This window comes from Paralichthys olivaceus, chromosome 8 (assembly GCF_024713975.1).
Source record: "Paralichthys olivaceus isolate ysfri-2021 chromosome 8, ASM2471397v2, whole genome shotgun sequence".
Lineage (NCBI taxonomy): Eukaryota > Metazoa > Chordata > Actinopteri > Pleuronectiformes > Paralichthyidae > Paralichthys > Paralichthys olivaceus.
Window position 1 is genome coordinate 12,605,980 of NC_091100.1, and position 19,889 is coordinate 12,625,868.

The window sequence follows — 19,889 nt, forward strand, 5'->3', positions numbered from 1 at the left end:
TTTGATGCTGGAGGAGGATTTTCTACAACCTGGCAACCCAAACGTAGTTATAAATTGTCTTTTAATCAATAATAAAACCATTAGTTACATCTTGTAGACATTTAATTGATGCTGCCCATTAGAAAGTTACTTGCATTTTTAGTTAACATTACAAAGGTTTATTAAAAATAAAGTGTTCACAAAGTAAACAGGCAAAACAAGAGTGTTTGAAGTTTTTAATGTCAAAGTCAAACTTTTACATGATTCATCTTCATACCAAACCATTCGTCGACAGCTCCTCTTCCTCCTCCTCATAGCAAATGCAATTAGTTCGTTATGTAATTACAGGAATGGAGCAGCAAAAGAAACAGAGCCAGCCCCATAAGAAAAGAAAACAGAGGAAAGAGGAACAATAAAAAATAACATTTTTTTTCTCATTTTTTTTGTATCTCAAGTGCAGATTTTAAGACCTTAAGCATGCCATTGTCTGTTATGGATTTGAGTTGTATGTTCTACAGTGTAATTTTTATCTGTACATGGCTATAAGGATAACAGCATGAGGGGGAAGACAGGTACGTGATGTCCACCTAGGCGTCCGTTTTTAAAAAAAGTCTAGAGAAGTGGGTGATGGGTCTCAGACGTACTAACTCTGTCGTTCTCCCCTCTGTTTTGCAGTAGATTGAAACATATTCATGTTTTTTTAAACGTGCAGTATAAAAAAAAAGATACACATCCACACAGATTCATGTACAGCAAGTTCCCTTAAAATCCAGACTGGAGGGTTTGAAAAGTGCCATAATGGAGCTGCCATAAAACAGCAGTTTTGAGGAAAATATCCGCCAGTGTGATGAGGCGAGGCCGTGTCCAGAGTCTCTGTCTGCAAATCACAAACTGGGACACAAGTTCTTCAAGACTTTTGTGTAGCGTCCAAGGGGTTAAGACACGTTGTTCCCAGAGAGTGCTCACCTGCCTCAGTGTTTGTACCCTGCAGGGTGTTCTGATTGTTTTCACAGACATAAGCAGTAACTCCATATATTTCATTTCATCTTTAGCACAGTCCATTGATAGCAGAGCTCAGTAAACAGCCATGTTGGGGAATTAGGGGTAACGAAGGCTCAGGGAGTAAGTGCAGCAGTGACCCAGAACAAGCTACAGAGTTGTAAAGTTGAAGAATTGTTCAGGTATAAGTGCAATCACACAAGTAAATTACCCATTTCTCAGCCCGAATCGTACTGAAAAATCAAAGCAGAAGTCACGATACTGTTTCCGCACACGAGTGAGGGCACGGTCAAGCTGTGACCACAAGTAGTTAAAAGGTTAAACACTATTGTGCATCTTACCTGAGTGTTATTCTTCTTTCTGACTCTGAGCTCTACAGGGATCTCATGAACTAAGTTGTACTTAAACAAGAACGTCCCTTTCGCCTAGTCTCGTCCAAAACAGCCCGAAAAATGAAGAGTCACACTCGCTCACAATTTCCAGCAGTGTTACACATACGCCAATCCAAACGTTAATGAGATCTGCGCACATCAAGGGAGGAGGAGAGCGGTGAAAGGAAACTCATTAAGACCGCAGGGACGACCTAACCCTATTATCCCTATCACACCACCGAACCACACACTGATGATGAGAATTAAGATCTAAGGCCTTCATCCACACCCACTCGTCAGCCCAAGTGCAGCAGAGTGTGTCTGGAGTCGTGCAGTAGCTGCTGGAGAGGACAAATGTGAAGGAGTTTGTTATCGGCACGGTTCAGCACAGCAGTATGGGCGTGTTGAGGTCGGCACTGTGCGGTGAAAAGGGTCGCAGGCACTCTGCACTCTCACTGCATTGTGTTCTTTTTCTGGTGCAGCCTGCGGCACCCTTCGTGCCAACTCTGGGCTGCAGAAACTGAGAGGAAAGGCCCAAGGTTAGCCCAAACTCGCTTGAGTCGCGATAAAGAAGCAATAGTCTAATCCGCTGCAGCTGACTCCCTACGCTGCCATCATTATCTCCCATTTCCCCGTGAGCACACGCATTTAGAGTACAGATGTATCCAAATAGGCATGGTATCCAAAAAGGCGTGTGGTTTTAAAAAAGAGAGAAAAGAAGTAAGCTTTATCTTTCTTTCATGCAGTCTTTTCATTTTCCTTTTTTTTTTCTTACAGAAACTACAGAAATTTTGGTTTTTCTATGAGTCCTACTTACAGTATGCAGAGTATCTCATTTTCCCCTACATTATTTATCAATACATACAGTAGATGTCATTGAAATTCCCTTTGATGAAGCCTCAGACATCAGTCAGAGAGATGAGTAATTATTTAAATACATTTCATGTTTAAATACTGGCTGGAGAAGAGCAGGCAAAATGCTACAGCTAGTTCAATGAGAGGAAATATGATAAAAAATGATAATTAAGACATACACACATAGTGCATATGAATTTTGCGCATTGCACACTTCTTAATATGGTTTGTGTTTCTACTTATGTGTAAATATGCTGTGTGTGTGTGCATGTGTGTGTGTGTGTATCATGTTGTTCTGTATGAAACTTAATGCAAAGTTATTATATACTTTATGTTACACTGCCACTGAGTCTCGCATAAAAACTGTGGCGCGATGCATGTTCACATTCTGTAAATGCATTGATTGAGTCTGTGTTCACATGCTAACGTCTGTATGTGTCAGTGCGTGCATGCGTACGTGTGCGTGCGCATGTGTCTGAAAGAACAATTTATGATACATGGACACTGTTCGGAGACGCTGGAGGCGTCGAGGACCCAGCGTGTCAGTCCACTCTGAAATGGCGGACAGCAGCGGCAGAGAGGACGCTGCAGTCTTTTTTTTAATCAAATACACACATACGATATATACATACTGGATGTGAAGGCAAAAATAATTAACACATTTTTTCACATGAGCCAGACAAACTGTGGCACTACTGTGAGAACCTTGAATTCTAAATGGTTACATTTGATAAATGTAAAAAAAGTTGCAGTTTCTACTGAATCATTATTTTTTAAGTAACTGTACAGCGACCACATTTTCGTTGGTACTCAGTTTATGACTCACGGTTTTACGAGTTTCATTGGTTAATATTCCTGTCTTGGGTTACGATAGAGTTGATTAGGCATTAAAAAGTTTGACTGGTTTGAATTGATCCAAGTATCAAAGACCTGCTACCTCTTTTCATTGATTTTAAGACCTCAGTGGTTTTTTCAGGAGATGGTTCATCAGTTGAGTCCAAATCTGTTCCGCCATAGCCTCAGAGAAAGTTTTTAATGTGCATTTACAACATCAGGATTTATTCAGTATTAGTCTCCCTCTTCTTCACACTCATCCCTCTGTGGCAGAGGGTCAGGCATGCTTTAGAGTCAGGTAAGAAGAGAAGATGAAGCTGTCCTCCACAAGGACATAATAAGAACTTTGCCTGGGGGCAACTCTTGCTAGTAGTTTTAAAAAAACACTTTTTAAATTTTTTTTAGAAAGTTCTTGTGGTCAGAGCACGCTGAAGGGTTTATCCATCACTTGCTAAAGTTTAAGTGCCTATAAATATTAGTCAGAATCCAAAAGTTCCGATTTGATGCACAGCTTTTGGAAAACATCTTCCTTGACATTTTCACATCTTCACAGGTTTAAAAGGCCCTCCAGTAAAGTTTCAACCCTCCCTCTCTTTCAGAGCAAGGAGTTGTGCTCCGATGCCAGGCTGTCACAGGTAGACCTCGCGGCGTGACAGTGTGAGACAGGACGTGGTCTTGTAGTCACCTCCTGTCCGCGTCAGTGGTATCACCTCAGGTGGGTTCTGGCCTTCTCTTCCTTCCTCCTCCGGCTGGCGCCTCCCGAAGCCTGCGCTGCTAAATGTGTCGTAGGATGCTGAGGTCATCTTGCGGTTCAGAAGGTTACGGTTGTGATCGCCCATGTTCCTGTTGCGGTCTCCACCACCCAGGGTGCCGAGAGGATCCCCGTTGGCCATGGGTAATCTCTGACCTTCTCCGCTGACGACAACGCCGGGTTCTGAGCTCCCTGCGCTGCCGGCACTCTCGCTGTCACTCTCATGGTCGTGGCCACGGAGATTGTTGTTATCGTCTCCCGGGGCGAAGGTGGAGAGCCGTGGGGGGTCGCTGCCGTGACGTTGGCGGGGTGAGGGGCGGACGGGCATCCAACAGGTGTCAGAGTGGCCAAATTCATCACACTCCCTGGTGCACTTTCCTGTCAGAGCTACGTCTGGCAGCTGTCTGGCATCTGGACACAGAAAAAGAACAAAGGATAGTGTGAAACAAGAGACAGAAACTCCAAAGAGTTTGAAGCTGAGGACCAAAAATACACATAGGGAGTGGTTGAACTTATACAGTATTAACACAAGGCCAATTCTGGAAGAGAAGAGATGGACAAAATACAGGAAATGAGTTGAATGTGAGATGAGGATAACTTTTGCGTTCCCTCACAATAATTTTGCATTACCCCATGTTCCTATTTGCGTTGCCGAGTAATATGTTTTGCGACTTCTCACAGTACTTGTGCGTCCCTTCGCAATATTGCATAATCTCACAATCATTTTGCTTTAAATCACAATACCTCTTACTAGGTTGTAATACGTTTTGTGTCCTCTTGCAATACTTTCGCCTTACCTCACGATACTTTTGCATTACTTTTTTTAATCTTCTTTTCCTTCTGAGCCATATGTTGTAAAGTGCGGCTCAGGACACATTTTTCAGTCTAAACCTATTTGAGCCAGAGAAAAGCTCAACCAAGCCTGACCTGCTACCGACAGACATTCTGCACTGAGTTTGTCTTGCTTGTTTCCTGACCCAAACCTGAATGTTAATATCAATATTTTTTTTTGAGCCCGGTGAGGCCTGTCAGCTCCCAATGAATCTACTACTGCTCAATAGACATGGTATTATAATTAGTGAAAGTAAACTAATTCTTAGATCAAGAGGCCTCTCCAGAAGGCCGCAGTATGGTGATCTGTGGGATGCTGTTGGGTTCACTCGGAACCAGTCACTGTACAACTGCACGGATACAGATGTGCACTCAGAATTCAATGACAATGTTGTAAATCATATTCTGAGGGTTCCCTCAAATGTAATTCTCCCCCCAAAAAAGGCTGAACACTGAGGAAAACAGGAGAAACACAAGCGTGTCATAAAAACGTATATTAATAATAGTAATGTATAATGTATGTGAAGGAAGCAAGACAGGCTAGAAAAAGGCTGTTAAAGCAAAATGAAAACTGCTGACTTCAAAAGCTATATTATTTAAAATAGCTGAGCTGTGCTCAGCATTTCATGAAAGGTGAAAGGTGAGGTCAAAGCAAACAAATATTGACGCCAAAGAAGAAGGTAATTATGAGAGAGTTGAATGACAAATCTAAACAGAGTGTGTTACATATATGAGACGTATAAAATTCAATGAGTGTTGGTTCAAAAGGTTAGTGAGGCACCGGAGACTGATGCTGGGAGTTAATGGTCAAAGGTTAAAGTTCTTATCTATGTAAACCAGTCATTTAGGAATCAATACCGACATCAGGTTCAATAGAGACAGGAACTATAATGATGACAGATGAAGTGACTGTGCAGGCGTCATGTTACAGATCATAGTAAAGTAAATATACATCCAAACCTTTGACTTTGATTCTCTAAATTCAATTTATTGTGAATTATTCACAAGAATTTTTTTTCTGTTGCTTTCTGAAAAGCAGAATTCGCCATTCAAATCCAGAAATCCATTTCACTTGCAAGATTTCACGTGTGGGCGAAAAAGGTGGCATTTAACTGAGAGCTCATACACAGCCTCAGAAGTACAGGCAGTGACCAAGGTTGCAGTGACCTTGGGTGTACCCTGTTGTTGCTGTTGTTTCAGCTCTGGCATGAGTATACACAGAGGAAGGAGGAAAATAAGAAGGTAAAATACAAAAAGCTTATTTTTTGTCTATCTCCATCCTTGACACAGACCTGGTAAAAAGAAAAAAAGGGTAAAAATAAAATTTTCTTGTTGAAAGGGAATAATTTGGCTGCTGAGTGACAGCAAGGCCATGGACGAGCCCCTTGCACAACATACTACGGCATATTGGGTTTTTCTAAAAAGCTCTTACACACAAGGGTTCACACAAAATGTGCCGAGCACATTCAAACAAACACAAGGCAGCTGCATCACACTGTCAAACACGTTCTCACATTCATCACATGAGAAAAGAAAAAGACTCCTCAGTCAAGGTTTCAATAAAAAACATTTCTAAGCTTTTCAGAGAATACAGCACATACAGCCTTGAGTGACAAAAAGAATACAAGTAAATTACTCTGGTAGCCTCTTGACCCCAATTTCTAGAGTTCAATGAATTTGGCTGTTTTTTTCATGATGTGTGTGTGTGTGTGTGTGCGTGTGGTCGCTCTGACCATTTTCCAGATGCTCCTCCTCCCCCACACTGCCCTCCGGCGTGGTCCTCTCATAGCCTTCCTCCGGCAGCGGCAGGGCACCCAGCCGCGGCCCAGACGAACTCTTGCTGCTCGGCGTCTCTGAGTCCTCCAGGCCACTGTCATAGCAACCGCCGTCCTGGGGTTGGCTGACTACCGAGAAGGTCACCCGTCGAAGGGTCCCCTGCAGCGAACATAAACACACACACAATATGGGATTAATCATCCAGGATTCCTGATCTGAGACTCTAAATCTGGGGATTAGACTGATGTTGGGCAGGGGTCTGCAAAGACATATTCAGATTATCTGAATGTGTTCGCCTTGATTATGGGCTTAGCCGCTACAATGCAGGGTAATAGTCATCAACCAATCACGGCAGCCTTGCAAAGTTTCGGCCATCTTTTAATCCCAGTTTAGATTAATGCTGCTGGACAAGGCTGATGTTTACAAACCTCTGGGCCGCTTGGAGACACTTAAATTTCATCTGGAATGGTGCTCAGTAGTAGCAGCAGCTGGACAGTATAGAGTCCCCTCTCAAAAACACTTACTTGGTGCTGTGTTAAAACAATTGAAGGATTAAATGACACATCTGGTCCTATATTTTTCTTACAGTCTACAATCCACATGGAAAAAAGCAAAGGTAGTGATGCACTTTTCTTATTAAAAGTCTTGTGTGTTTCCAAAGCCTCATATCACTTCTTCCTCTGTGGCAAAGACAATTTAAAACAAAGTGAGCCCCACCGATACACTGGTGACATGTTCCTCCCTAACAATAACATGGCCAATGTAGTTTTATTTGAGTTCAGTCCCATTTACACCATCTCTCTGTGTGTGCAGGATGGTTCTGCGTATTAATACACATTCGTTTATACGTGTATTTATACATGGCTGGAAGTAGTAACCAGCTATGACAAAATTTACTCCTGTTTGAGTTATGGTTGTTAAAATCTTCAGTGTCCTGCTGTTTTAGGAAATGATTGAACCTTTTTAATAAATTAAATAATAAACTATTTGGGATCCACATCTAAAATCTACTGTAGTTTTATATGGAGGATTGATTGATGGATGGATGGATGGTTGGTTTTGGTCTTTTCGTTGGATTTGTTGGTAGTAACAACTAGAATGACACTTAAAAGATCATATACCTCTGCCAGGGCCCGATGGTTCCTTTAAATTTAATCAAGCTGCACCAAATTTCACACACTCACAAGCAACATGTTGTTCAAGACAGTAAAAGAAAATGCTGGATCAGTCCTCTCTTTAGGATCCAGATCAAACTTTTAATGGGTTCTTACCTAACCTATTACACATCTTTAAATTTTTGTGAAAATCTGTTCTGTTGTTTTTTTGTAATCTTGCTTACAAAGAAACAAACGGACAGGTTTGAAAACATTACCTTCTTGGCGGAGGGAGGTAAAAATACAGGATATCATCAGCATCTTATATATCATCAGTCTTTCACCAAATTCAAGATTTTCAGTCTTTTCACTTGTTTACTTTTTTTCTCTTTTTTTCCAAACCACAGACTCTTGTGGGATTGTTTTTAGATAGATTTCTTTTGCTTTGTTTTTAGTGTTTAATTTCAAATTTTTAGCACGACAAGTAATTAAACTTGTTTTCTGATGTTCGTTCTGGCTTTTTGATTCCAATGTGCGATTGCTTGAGATGTGAATGAAATGAATTATGAATTCCACTTATGAAAGCTTGAAATCCAACCATGGGGCTTTCAAAGGTAGACTGCAGCCATAGATATGAGCAGGAACCAACGGGCAATCTACCGCTAGTGAGAAATCTCCCCATCCTGCAGTGAAAGTGGTGGCGATTCATGTCATTCACTCAAACTGTGCATCACACCTGCTGAGATTTCAACCCACAAATCACCCCAGTCTAGTTAGCGGACAGGCTTTCACTTCAGAGCAAGAAAAAAAGATTGTAATAAGTCCATGCTGAGAGAATATCAGAGAGAGTTAAATGACTCTGTCTGGCCTGGGGGGATCACTCTGCACCAGGCAGCCCGTTTTTATACAACACCCCTCCTATCTCCTCTCATACTCATTTATCTGCTTGCAAAATTACCACCCTTTCAAATTAGATTTGCTTTGAAACACACGGCATGCAGAGAGGAAGTGAGGGAACTGAGGGGTGAGGCAGATTAGGCAGGAAAAAACTTAAAGCTCGGAATGCCGCCTCAGGATAATCTGGGGGGGGACTGATGGACGGCTGGGATAAAAGCCAAAAATGCACCAATTCATTTATTTTTCTTCTTCTTCTAAACACCCGAAGAAAAGGAACATTTGATCATTTCACCTAATGAACGTGCAAGACGAGCGAGAAAAAATTAATTAAGCAGAGCATTTGTTTCTTCTGCCGTTTCTTCACAATGTTTAGATGAAAGGGACCTAGTCGCTCAGACAGCGGGGATGGCGAGCGCAAGCAGGACTGAGGAAGAGGAAGACATATTAGAGGCTAATGGAAAAGCAACAGTTCCTGGAATCTCAGTGGCTTCCTCCAAACTCTCCACAGAGAGAGAGCAATGTATTTTTAGAGAATTACTGTAGATGAAGACATCCAACCTCCTTTCCACTCATTCAGATGAGGGGCACAGGGAGAGAAAAGTGGGTGAAAGACTACGAGGCTGAGTGGAGACCTATGAAAGGATCACTTTGGTTTTGCTGCAGTGAAAACAGAAAGTTAATCATGTGATCTCAGGATGGTAAGTTTTTTTTTAAATCTTGAAATTCCCAAATCATGAAATCTTAGATTTCTTGATCTAAATGGCTTCTCAGGGTCAAATCTATCCACTAAATCCAGAAATATCTCTCTCATTTTATCGGCTTCACACTTGTTTATGGTGTAATTTGGACACTTGATACATTCAATATTAATAAACCTTTAATAAATCAGCTACCAGTGCTCTAAAGCAGCGAGAGCTAGGACTCATCAACATCGGTGACATCAGTCACAACAACAGTGCATTCACGACAATGGGCACTGATATGACAACTGATATGACATCTGATTCTCCGGTTTGGGTTCTGCGTGTGACCTCTAGCAAGCAATGTGAGCAGCTCTTTTCTTGCAGCATTGGTCCTGCAATCGGTCTTTACTCGCTCCCGGCTCAATTACTGCAGGTGACTTTTCCAGTTTCAGAAAGAAAAGGCGCCCCCATGCAATTATATTTTTTAAGACATCCCATTATCTGACTACAAAAATACTCTTCAAAAAACCCAGAGGGTTGTTTCACAATGATCAGTGCTGTTGTGAAGGTGTTTCCAGGATCCTCAAACACTCTTTTCTACTTGTCCTCATTTGTCTCTCTAAACTGCTCCATTGTCTGATGCTCAAATTGTAAAATCTGAGCCAAAAACTGAATACTGACTTAACTTAAAATATCTGATGATTTAATACAAAATCGTACATCAATATTTTTTATTGTGTTTAACAGAAACTACCAGGAAATACATTCAGAAATAGCCCAATGAACATATTCTGTTTGTTGTGCACAGATGGAGTTAATTTTTTTTCAACCAGATGGTGAGAGGAGTCTATGAGGATACTGGAAATACCCCAGAACAGTGGTTGATATTGATCAACAAGACTTCTGAAAGTCTAAAGTCGTGCTAACAGCTAGCAGCTCTATCTTTAAGCCTGTATGTAGAGGCGCTTTGAGTTAAACCCTATTAGAATGCTAACATGCTTGCAACAACTATGCTGAGCAGGTAGGCTATAATGTTTACCATGTTCACTGTCTGTTAGCAAGCTAGTTGCTAAATATCGCTTATCACAAAGACTGTCTGAAGCTGTTGGGGAGATCGTTACCTTGGCAGGTATTTGGTATAAACTGTTTATAAAAGATGGACGACATATCTTCTCCCTAAAAATGAGGCCAAATCATCCTGATTGCCCCCTGGTGACTGGCTGTAGTATAGGTCATAAATACTGCCTTCTCCTTGTTAGTGGATGGGGCATGGGCCAAACTAAAAAGTCAAAGTGAGCGATAAATACATTTGTCTTTCAAAGATGGTTACTGTCATTTTTGCTAATTCTTATCACACTGATGTATAACAGTACTGATGTATCTTATGATCCATCAAAATATTCTTTGAGATATTTTATTGACAATCAGCTGATCGAGTCATTGGGTTTTCTTCTTTTGGGGACCATGAATGTCTGAACAAAATTCAATGGCGATCTGTCCATTAATCTATTCCCATCCACCACATGTCAGATGCAATGATCGGCTGGCTGGGATTACTTTATGAGTGGAGAAATCCAGCCCCTGCCACAGGGTAGGGGGTGATTGACAGACAAAGAGTGTTAGTACTGTTAGTACTATTGCAGGCCCAGTACTGTGTGTGTGTGTGTGTTTTCTATTACAGAATTCATGTGTTCAGCTGTGATTCCATCTAATTAAATTCCCCCCCTAAAACTCTTTCTGAGCAGAGCTGCCCCCTTTCATTCCTTCACCCTGATGGTTATATTTTATTTCTCTCCTCCCTCCATCTTTCCTTTCCTCCTTCCCTCCTTCCTTCAGCAGTCAACTTTGCTTTCCCCAGCTGTAACTCTCCCTCTCACTTCTTCCCCCCTCCCATCCATCCCTTCCTCCCTTTGCCAGTCAGCTTTATGATGTGGCGATCGATGAGGTGTCCTTGACCTCGTTATGAGTCCCACTCCTTTTCCACACAGCAGGCTTTATTGACCCACAACATCTCTACACTCCTTAACCCTTTTTCTCCTGTTTTTTTTCTCTGCTCATCTTCCGTCTTCTCAAAAGTCTTTCGCTCATTTACCAATCTCTCTTCTATTCCTTTGCCAAATCCCATATTTTGGCATATTTTAGTCATTAAATTCTACTAATTGTACACACTACACAATCTGCCCGTCTCTCTCATGTCTCATTATTGTTGTCTCGCTTCTTCCCAGAATCGGCTTTACATTTTTATTTTATTTTCATTTTTTCTCCAGCTACTCCCTCGTCATTCGAACATTTTTCCTGTCAAGGCTGTCTTTTTAAAGCTTTTTACACCTCTTTCTTCTCTGCTCATACCTTAAATTTATCCCTTTTCATTTCCTTCCTGCTTTACCAGCTTCTACCTCCCTCTGAAAAAAAACATGCTCTGCACTCCTTGATGTTTTCCAGCCTGACTCAGAAAGTACAAAAGCTTGTTTGTGTACATTGTGTGTGTGTGTGTGTGTGTGTGTGTGTGTATTTGGGCATGCTTTCTATTATTTGACTGAGCAAAAGCAGTAAGGACTGATTATTAATTATGCCAGATATCTAATGAATGTTGAAACACACATTCACACACTCATACATGTGAACACATACACAAATAAATTGGCTGAAGACCAGTGTGGCCTATGAATTCATGCCTGATGGAATATTAATTGAGTTTGACGAAGGACATAAAAAACCTTTCCCTTAATCTGACACGGGCCATTAAAGTTCAATACTGACATGGGAGCTGCACTCATCTACACGGCACAGTGAGTGTGTTTGAGTGCGAGGGTGTTTATGTATCTTCAATGTGCATTTAATGCATGTGTGCTACACAAGCGTGTGAGCGTCCCAATGCTGTGTATGGAAGTCATTGTTAAGTTATTTCTGGCCGATCAGTGTGAATCAAACAGACGGATGATGGGTCTGAACTCAGAGTAAATGTAACCATCTGAATCTTGCTGCTCTGAGGAAGCCGAAAAAAAATGTTCCTAATATAGTTTTTATTCCAGGGCAAGCGCGTGCTGCAGTGCACCTGTGTGTGTGCGTGCGTGCATATGCTCACACTTATGAGACTTCACACCTTTATTTTTGTTTTACAGCAGTGCATGAGTGTGGGACTTTCAAAGCCTGCAAGATGTGTTATGTCAGCCTGTGAGAATCTGTGTGTGTGTGTGTGTGTGTGTGTGTGTGTGTGTGTGTGTGCGCGTTTGCAGTGTGAGGATGTGCATGCTTGTGCATGTGCACAGGTTGGCTTAGTCATCAAGGTAATTAGTGTGTAAACCTCCTCGCTGTCGGTTCAAAGAGAATTAACGAGCTCTAGTTAATTAACAGTCTCCCTCTCTTCTCGTTACATGTGTCTGCATATTCAACACGTGTGTTTTTGTGTGGTTGTGTGCATCATTTGCACATCTCACTCTGTGTGTGTGTGTGTGTGTGTGAACGTGTGTTTGTCTATGCCCTGCTACACTCTGGCCTGCATAATGAATCGACAGGATGCGGCTTATGCATAAACCAAAACTACAAATATGGTTGTAGGACTAGAGCCACATTCTCCCTTTGGCTCTAAACTCTATTCTTATTTATGTTTGACATCATAGGTACAGGGAGCCACCATGTAATGGTTGAATTCATTATTTATCATCTTGTTATATATATATATATCTTTAGTTGCTCTTCCATACACAATGAGCATTCCCTTCATAACAACCCTCAGATTGGAGGTCAGACTCACAATTTGTTCATCCACTCCAAGTCACTTTGGATGCCAGCCGAGACAGGATATCATGCATAATCCATAACTGACCACAGTGCATAGAGCTCCTGCACACCCTGCTTTAGATACACCACAGCATATACATTACTCTAATGATTCAGCACACGGAAGACACACTTGATAAATAAACTCAAATTATTATCAAATTATTCATGTTCTGCACCAAAACATAATTGGAGTTAGACTGATATGAAAGACTGATACCAAAATGATTGAAGATCAATATCCACTGATAGTGTACCATAGCGTTTTTGCTCTTGAATTGATATTTAATTGAGTGGAAACAAAGAAATTAATTGATAGAGGCTGTTCAATAATTACATTTGGGCTCAACAGCTCTTAGATTTTAATTACATAAAATATTATTTTCTGCTTGTTTTTGTTTATTAACAATGCGGCAGACTGTGGCAGAGTGGATTTATATGTTTTAATGACTGAGGATGAGGGATGATATTTTCTAATACTTTACAAATGTTCATCAGTTACGATGCCGTTAGGTTTTCTGATGGCACATTGGTCGGCATCACAAGGGAAGGATGATGTTTACGTCTTTCCTGACTTCTCGCTCTCGCTTTCCTCCGCCGTGCTGCAGGCTTGCATTTATTACTGTGCTACAAAAAGAGAAACACAACGAAAGGTGGAAATGCAGTTTTTTCCCCTTCGCGGTGGTTAAAGTTTTTTCAGAAGTGGGACAGTTGCATGAGCCTAATGTCAATCAAGCTGACACCTGACATCCTATTTGCAATCTCTCCCTCCAGACACCTGAAATTTTCCTAACGCAGACTGAGCGGATGTAGCTTTGCATGTTAATTTCCCTACCAGTCGTCCTTGACTGGCGATTTTCAGCAAGTGGACACATGATATTTGATGCCAAGCAGAGCATCAATATTTTTTTTTGAATGGGATTATTTTCGTGCCAGAAATAGGATTGTGTGACCCTCATGGGAAACTGAAAGTCACAATTAAAGGCCAGATTTATGGAATTCCTATGCGGCTTAAAGCAGCTCAAGTGAGTAGAATGGACTATTGAATTGTTATTATAACTCTGCCATTAAAAAAAAAGATAATGATATGTTTTCATGGAAGAATAACTTTACAGAAACATAATTAAAGCTCTCAGGAAAACATCTCTACCGCACTGGACAGGCAGATATATGATACTCAATGCGAGATCAATATAACTGTCTAATATCACAGTTTATGTGATCAAATTATGTCACCTCATCCTGTTTGCTCATAATGTGATAGCTTATTTACTACCCAAAAATAAATGAGCTGACCAATTGTCTTCTGCATCCTACAGCAATAGATGTACAGAGCATGTAAGGCGATAGTGCACGTTGCTGCCACGGCACACAATGAAAAGCAATATGTTTCTGGTGACACCACATGGGCATAGTCCAGACTTCATATCAGTCAAAATGACCTCTGCTTCCGCTCTTGTGTCTTAGAGATCCTGTTGTGCCGATGCAGCCATGCGCTCCGAGAGTGAAGTGAGCGATTAGAATGAGGAGATGAATTCAATAAGTGTGCGGTTGTTAGGATTGAAACATTATTGAAGAATTATGAGTCCGTATTGACTGCTTTTGTGTTCAAATTATCGAGCAGCTTTACGGCAGGATCGCTGTCACTTTGCGTGATTAAACTGCCGCGTGAAGATGCTCCTAACTACACGGATCGATCCACACTTTTCATTCATGCATTCACTGTGGCTCTTCTGATGTCATGTGTAACTTTAAGTCTATGCTTTTCCTTCCCCTTCTCCGCTATTCTTTAAACCATTTTATTGTGCTGCCATTTTTATCCTCACTAGTGCAGTGCCTGCTCTAAACCTGCCTGTTTGGAATGGGCTGTTTTTTTGGCTTGTGGTGATGCTGGTTGCAGCTTTTCTTTTTTCCCTAAAAGTGACCTACAGTAATTGAGCTCTGGCAGGTAAAGACCGGCTGCTGGACTCAGGCCACAGAACCCTGAAGCTGCACCTCTGCTGCTGCACAAAGAGTCTAGTTCCTGTCTATTCAAAGTTCAGTGGAGTTTAACGTAGGACGCAGAACCCAGAACTGCAGAATCGGTCGTTGCAGTGAACATTGATGAGTCCTCAACTGTGCTACAGTATACTGTCGTCTTTTTATTTTTTCTGTGCTGGATGTACAGAGCTTTTTTATAAACAGTCTGTGGTGCAGAGTGACGTTATACAACTTTGTGTTCTTCCTACCTGGTTTATGTACAATGACGGTGTTATGCGCCTGTGATCAACCAGATTCTTTTTTTTTTATGGTCATTGTTTTTCAGAAGATTATACAGAATTTGCTTTATTACTCTTCCCATGGGTGGTATATATAAAGGTTTGACGTATTTACTTAACTACTGTTGTGTTTTTGTCGTACACTGCATTTCTGCTATTTCATAGAGATAATCTTCAAACCCGAGTTCACAACTTTTCAGAATAAAGGTTTTATTATTCAGCTCAATTAAAGAATTGCAGCAACAAAATTAATGTTATGAATGTTTTTGTCATTAAGAAGATCAGGCCACAAACATGTTCAACATGCTCCACAGACAGTCTATTACTGTGCTGCCCCGCCCCACTGGATCCAAGAAGTTTATTAATATTGAACGTATCGTTTGTCCAAATCTCACCATGTTCAACACTGCTCATCCTTGTGTCCTTAACAATACACATGCTAAGTGTAAAGCCAATAAGATGATTGTTTCTCAAGATATGAGATCCTCATACAGAGAGAGACAGAGATTTCTGAAATCATTAGATATGCGCTCCAGATGCCTTGTTTGATAATCATAAGGGGTCTTTCTTAACAAGCAGGCTCAGTGTGAAATTCGTTTGAGAAAAGTCATATGAATATCTTGGGTGTTTTATCTTATCTCCACAAACAGCCGAGTTCATCTGTTCTTTTTTAGCACCATGCTTCAACACTTCTGTGATTTATCACCATCTCAATGAATCCAATGAATAAAACCAAACAAAATAATCTGCCTAAGTGATTGAGTCAAACTGGTCAAATGTCTCTGTTCTCAGGTCACATCTGATCAAATGAAACCTCTGAAACATTTGCTGGAGAGGCTTTTGAAAGCTTTCGCTGCCGACTGTTAAGTTATGCATCAAAGGCGGCGGGGAGGAGAAACCGTGAAATGTGCTGACAGAAAGCATCTCGCAGCGCAAACAGGACAGACGTGTTAACAATTCATTTTGACGATGATATATTTACACTTGTTATTTAAATATAGACCCGATCAGAAGCCGTGTTCAGAGTGACGTGATGTGTGCCGTGCTGGAATGCAGTTTCCTGAGGCGATGCTGGAAAGACACAGACATCCTGTTTACTCACTTAAGCCATTAGGTCAAGCAGACAGGTAAAGACAGGTGTTGAGAGAGAGAGGCAGCGACGAATGACGAACAAAAACAAACTGACAAATGGGTGACTGAGCGAAAAGGAGACAGACAAAGAAAAAAAAGGCTTTTAATCACCATGTGTGTCAAGAGGGAGAAATGTCCGCATGACCACAGACTTTGTGAAGTAGGAATCAGGAGTCTGCTCAGAGGGGAGAGCGGGAGAGACCGAGGACTGTTGTGGTATTTGCAGAATGCAGAAAATGGTTTGGAGCAGGTTGAAACTCGGCTCCGGGAGGGGATGAAGCAACATGAGCGGCATGTCTTCAGCTGTCTGACTCACAGACGCTGATGAGCCGCGGCGCCGCGTTACCACAACACAGACACTCGCACAGCCTCCATGCAGATACCGTAAATCCACACATTAGGCAACCCTGCTCACTCACACACACAGACACACACTTATAGGTAGGCATATATGTTGCAGTGGGACCACCTCTGCAGTAAGAGCAGTCCTCCCTTCTCCATGCTTCTGCTTTTCCCTTATTGTTTTTTTCATTTCTCTGCTCCCTCTCCTTCTCTCATTCCCCCTTTCCTCTCCTCTGTCTTTCTTTTCTGTCTTTTCCTATTCTGCAGTCCACCAGTCACGCCCCCTCCCCTTCTTTCTTTCCTCTGTCTCAGCCTCTCACTCTCTCTCTGCTGCTCCCTCCAGAAGCAGGTGATGTAGAAGGGTGCTCAGCAGTATCTGACTATCAGGCCTGACTCTGTGAGAGGAATGATAATCACTGTGCTGCACTGCAGAGAGGAAGAAGAGAGGGAGCGAGGGAGAGAGACGGGGGAGAGAGAGGGCGGGAGGGATGGGTGGGGGCATGAGGTAGAGGGGGGCAAGTGCGGCAGTAGGAGAGGGGGAAAAAGATAAAGTGGGGGATGAGAGGGGAAGGGCACGGCCGCGGGACAAAGAGAGGAGAGGGAGAGGAAGACAAAGGGGAGTCCAAAAGAAAGTAGGAGCTGAAAGAAAGAAAAAGAGAAAGAAAGAAAGAAAGAAAGCATTTAAACGTCACTTTTGTAAAATATACCTATAGTGTGTCGTGCTTCTTATATCCCTGCAAACAAAACACCTTCTCTTCCTTCACTCCCCTCATCTTTCCTCTAATGCACACACACACACACACACACACACACACACACACACACACACCCCCTACTACCACAATAGCTTGTAGTACAGCAGCCCCACGATATGAGGGAGAGCGTCAGCCTTGTGTCTGAGCGCCAGAGAACATTAACTGCAGCAGCGAGGTCATCTGATCGGCACTATGCGGTCCCTCTCTCGCTCTCTCTCTCCCTCCCTCCCTCTTTCTCTTTCTCTCTCTGTTCTTCTTCACATTGCTGCAGTCGCCTGCTGGCCCCCCTGTGGCCAATGCTAGAACTACAACCCACGCTGCCTTCCACAGCACGCCAGTCTTTTTTTTCTTTATACAACGGATGTATTATAATTTGCGGCTGGACACTCACCACTCCATAAATGACCTTCTCTTACTATGAGCGATTTAAGCCGAACCCTGTGGCCGGCGCTCATTATCATCGCCCTAACTAGTTACTGCAAGTGTGTGGGTGTGTGTATTGTCTTCCAGGTTTGTTGTGTATGTATAATTTGTGTAGGGGAGAGACAGATTCAACCACATCGCCATCCACCGCAGCTTTGTTACCATCAAGCTGTCCACTCTGGCACCGGGCTTCCTCCCTTCTTCCTGTCTCCATCTGGGACCTCCACCCTGCACATGAACACTGAAAATCACTCACTCCATTCACAGCACCCGGGCCTTTGAAATGTTTATCCTTTTGTGACGCGCTCACTGTCTATAGGGGGAGAAAAACAAAGCGGAATCAAAAGCTCTCGGAGTGAGACGTAAAGCGAGGCTTATACCGGACAAATGCCCGTGATTCAGATTAGCTCCTTTTGTTGCTGCGTTCGTGCTGTCGATGTTCATTGCTTTCCAATGCTAGTCCCTAAAACAGTCATCTCTTATAATATCCATGACAGCAGTCATTGTTAAGACAGATGCAAACAGGATGGTGGCGCACAAGCGGCCTTCTGTGAGTAAGCGGGCCCATACATATGCATGGCTGCTATTTAGATGGCATTTACTGCCCATTCTGTGGGTATGTGAGCTCGTGGACTGATAGTGTGCATGTCAGGAACAGCCTTTTCCCACCCACTGCTATTGTGCATTAAGGCTGACCAGAGGAGACTGAACAATGGCTGCACTGTGGGTGTCAGTGTACGAGGGAGTAAAAGTGAGGATGAGGCTAAAGATACGTGGTCTCCCACACGAGGAGAGCTGACACACACATACAGACACAACCTCCCTGTTGAGAGTGATTAGGAGTGCTGCTGTGAACAATAGACAGAGTCAATAAAGGACTTCGGAGAAGTCCGGATATACAAGAGCAAGGTCTCTATCCAACCCCCCCACCCCCCATGTTTACTTTTTCTCACCATCCTGTTCACCTTTCCTCTATCCATCCTTTCCAAACTTTTTTATATGTCATGTCTGACTCAGCTTGCTCCATGTATCACTCATTTTCCTGTTGTCTCCGTCCCTCTCTCTCTCTCTCTCTCTCTCTCTCTCTCATATAGTCTGTCTCCATGGCGTTCCTGTCTTTTGTGAAAATTGGCGGACGGGCTGAGCTGACACGGGCTGACACGGCAGGGCGCCACAGCAAACTGAAATCCATCTTGTCAGTTTAGAATCAGTGTCAGTCATTTTACAAGGTTAAGGATATTGCCTAATGTTCTGTCAGATACAAACAAACACGCTCACGGACCTGGGCACACACACACACACACACACACACACAAGCGATACATTTAAACTACACTTTCACATGCATGGTCCAACTCTCACCTACATATAAATATGACCTAAAACAGGTATTACAGCCTTTATCTGTGTATCAGTATTAGATATTTATGAGTGCGTGTGTCTGTGTGTGTGAGTGAACCCCATCCTAAGCCCTATCACCCCCCGTGACAGACACAGTGCCACAGAAATGTCTCGGGGCACCTCGCCCAATGTCTTGACAATAGTCTCAGTGTTTGTGAGTGACAGAGAGTGAGTCGGGGGACACAGAGAGGGCGTTATACTGGGTAGACGACACACACGCGCACACACAGACACACACACACATTAAAGAGGGAAGACAGTGCACTCTTTCTCTCCCCCTATGCTGTTCCTCATTCCCTCTCTCTTTGACGTACAGAGACTCAATCATTCTCACACTCTTGTCTCTTTTGACGCAGAGGAAACACATAAAACAACTGGTCCCCCTCTCTCTCTCTCTTATTCTGTGTAGGTGTGCGTGCATGCATGTGTGTGCATGTGCAAATGTAGACTGTATAATTAATGTGGCTTTCATTTTCTTTGAGCTATGAAGTATGCTTTTGGTATGCAAACAGACTTCTTGCATGTGAGTGTGTGCATGTGTGACATGTGTGTGTATGTGTGTATGTGTGTGTGTGTGTGTGTGTGTGTGTGTGTGTGTGTGTGTGTGTGTGTGTGTGTTTGTGTGTGTTGGATTCACCAGAGACAGAGTGCAGAGTCGCGCCATAGAGCAAAAGTAGAAAGGAGGAGAGTTAATGAGAAAGTAGGGGAGAGAATCCAGCCTGTTCCCAT

At 42.5% G+C, this 19,889-nt stretch overlaps 1 protein-coding gene across 1 annotated transcript in view; it reads right to left on the reverse strand.

Moving 5' to 3' along the window:
* Positions 1–201: 201 nt before the first annotated feature.
* pcdh7a (protocadherin 7a) overlaps positions 202–19,889 on the reverse strand; it is a 44,270-nt gene continuing 24,582 nt past the window's right edge. Inside the window, exons 4-5 of the mRNA XM_069530305.1 lie at positions 6,354–6,555; positions 202–4,200 (exon numbers count right to left, since the gene is read on the reverse strand). Coding sequence (XP_069386406.1) covers positions 3,668–4,200; positions 6,354–6,555 — 735 coding nt within the window. The 3' untranslated portion in view covers positions 202–3,667. The remainder of the gene's footprint in view (positions 4,201–6,353; positions 6,556–19,889) is intronic.